Source organism: Aptenodytes forsteri, unplaced genomic scaffold (assembly GCF_000699145.1).
Source record: "Aptenodytes forsteri isolate BGI_AS27 unplaced genomic scaffold, ASM69914v1 Scaffold59, whole genome shotgun sequence".
NCBI classification, from domain to species: domain Eukaryota; kingdom Metazoa; phylum Chordata; class Aves; order Sphenisciformes; family Spheniscidae; genus Aptenodytes; species Aptenodytes forsteri.
The window spans coordinates 2,531,302-2,533,916 of record NW_008794085.1 but is presented as its reverse complement, the minus strand read 5'-3'; the positions used below and the strand labels follow the sequence as shown (position 1 = coordinate 2,533,916).

General features: G+C 42.7%; 1 protein-coding gene across 1 annotated transcript in view; it reads right to left on the bottom strand.

Annotated features, from left to right (window-relative positions):
- CTBS (chitobiase) overlaps window positions 1–2,383 on the bottom strand; it is a 9,261-nt gene extending 6,878 nt beyond the window's left edge. The window contains exons 1-3 of the mRNA XM_009274321.2: window positions 2,380–2,383; window positions 1,983–2,144; window positions 770–978 (exon numbers count right to left, since the gene is read on the bottom strand). Coding sequence (XP_009272596.1) covers window positions 770–978; window positions 1,983–2,144; window positions 2,380–2,383 — 375 coding nt within the window. The remainder of the gene's footprint in view (window positions 1–769; window positions 979–1,982; window positions 2,145–2,379) is intronic.
- Between the last annotated feature and the right edge of the window lie 232 nt (window positions 2,384–2,615).

Below are 2,615 nucleotides of genomic sequence, written 5' to 3'. Positions count from 1 at the left end.
TGCTGGTCATTGACATAGAGGGCGACACCCCCTCCTCGTCTCCTCTGCGTGTCCTTCCTAAAGAGCCTGTATCCCTCCATCCCAACCCTCCAGTCATAGGAGCATCCCACCACATCAAACTGGTAGGAGGGGGATGGATTGAGATTCCCCTCCCCCCGGCAACTTTATGGCCCTTAGGTGCTCTTGTTTTGTCTTTAAAAAAGCTGTAACTTTTAAAGACAGTATTTCCCAAATGTTGCACAGTGTTTAACACACGGTGATACTAATGAACTATAGGAGAAGCTGCTCGGCTGATAAAACAAACATTAGATAATAAACAGTGAGTGACCCTATTAGTGAATTCAAACCACCAAAGAAATTAAAATATAACATGAAAATCATCTGATCAAAAATATGAAGCATGATGCAAATCCTTAAAACTTTAGTGACGGGTTTACCAAAACATTGTCAAGCTTTTGCACCAGAAGGCTGTATTTGCCCTACTTTCAAAGATGCATTAAGCCATACTAGTAACTGCCAGCTCACACAAGGCACTAACAATGCATCTACAAATCCCAGTGAAGCCCTTCTTACATTTATTCATGCAGGTCAAAAAGAGTGGTTCTTATGATAGCATATCATAGCTAACATTCATAATTAACCACTCATGAAAATACCATGCTTTAGATCTGCATAATTTTTTTCATATTCATATGCTAAACAGCATTCTCAAAACTCTTGCATTTTGTAAAGTTAAACGTAATGTTTGTATAAAGTACATTATTATTACCTGTGATCCTGGTATTTCTCTGTGAAAAGCATCTGTAGTTTCTTTAACAAGCTCTGTTAATGCATAATACTCAGGCGAGGTTTCGTTAACTTCTTGCTCTATATCTATGTTAATTCCATCCATATACTGGTTTTTTGCAAGGTCCACCTGTTGGGATATCCACGCCGCTCTTTTAGCAGGATCAACAATTTCCTTAAGAAGTACATCACCTAGACAAGAGGCCTTCAAGAGTTAACATGTATTTACACCGAAGTAATAGTAAGGAGGAAAGGTTTGACTTTACTAAGCCAACAAACGTAACCGCAAAATAAACAATCCCCACACCCATACTGGTAAAATACAAAGGAGTTAACTTTTTTCCCCCAAGCATAATTTTGAGAACCCACCCCAGAAGAGATTACCAGGCTTCTTTGAGACAGCGGTGTTTAAAATTAAGTTCCTTTTGGATTTTTTTCTATAATTTTAATCTCCTTACTTCTGTTTAATATTCTTTTAGCCACTGTAAACTTCCTTTCTCGAAATCAATGTACTTTTGGTATTTCCACAGAGCTAGAGGGACTATGTCTTACTGTTTAGATAAACATACTTTGATGTTTAACCTTTGTTGCTTTCCACATTGTGGTCTTGGATTCCATTTTTGCCTCAACAGCGCCAAAACTTACATTACATCATGTAAGCTGTAATGGACTTTGTCTTTTTAATCAGCATTTGTACCTGCACAGAGTCCCGAGTATTCATGTTTTAAAACTCAACCACTTCCTAATACACAGGGATTGCTTTAAGTGAAAAATACTAAGAATTACTTAAAAATCCCTTCCCTTCCCCTGTCTTTTGGGTACTGCACATAACATCCAGAATACAGACCCAAATAAATAACTTCTACAGGCTTTTCCTTTCCTCCTTCCTCCCTGTTCCTCCATAGCTGTCATGTTCCGTTAGAGAACTTTTATTTAGATGTCACTGGAATGGTTTTGTTATTACCGTGGCAGAAGCCATCGCTGGTTTTCTTTTTAGTACCCTGCATACCAGCACGTGCAAAACGTCAAGGTATTGTAGTCCGGTGTGCGTTATCCCCTTATTAATTAATCCTCTTACTGACTTCTAATACTCTGCATACAAGTGAATGTGAAATGTCAAGGTATTATAGCCCTACGTACATTACGTTCTTATCCATGTATCACATAAATATCCACATTTTCACAATGTAACCAACCTTTCAGTACTATCCTGGAGCCTTTAGAGTGAGCATAGCACATGAGCTCAGGATCATACTTTCCGAAAGCTGCCACAGTTGTAATTCTTGACCAGTCGTAGGATTTCCAGGTTTCCTTTCCCACATCGAACACGAAGACCTGGAAAAGGGGTAAAAAGCACCCTCATTAGCTCCAAACACTGCTCAGCAGGACGATTATTTTCCACACAAAGGTACATGGCTTGTGTCTCTGGGAAACCAGCTCGCACGCTTGCTTCTCTGCGCTCTGCCAGCTTGTGCAAACAGCTTCCCAGGGCCGGGAGCGCTGGCCCGGCAGCCAGGCCGGGAAGGGCCGCGGTTTGCAGCAGCTGTGTGCAACGCAGCCCTGCAGCGGGGACAGCAGTCTGCAAAACCAAACTCATCGCAACTCTGACATTTCCCTGAAAATCACATGCGCCTATTTTTAAAAAAATCGCTTCGACTCTAAGGCAGACAATTAAAATAAGGCAGTGGCGCTCGGTATGTTTAACATGCTCCTAACCGCGCGGGCCGCCCCGGGACCGGCCTTCCCCGCCGGCCGGCAGCGCCGCGCCTCTCCCGGGACCTCTCCCCAGCCTTCGGCACTCCCCGGGGCCCAGAGCCGCCGGGCTGGCC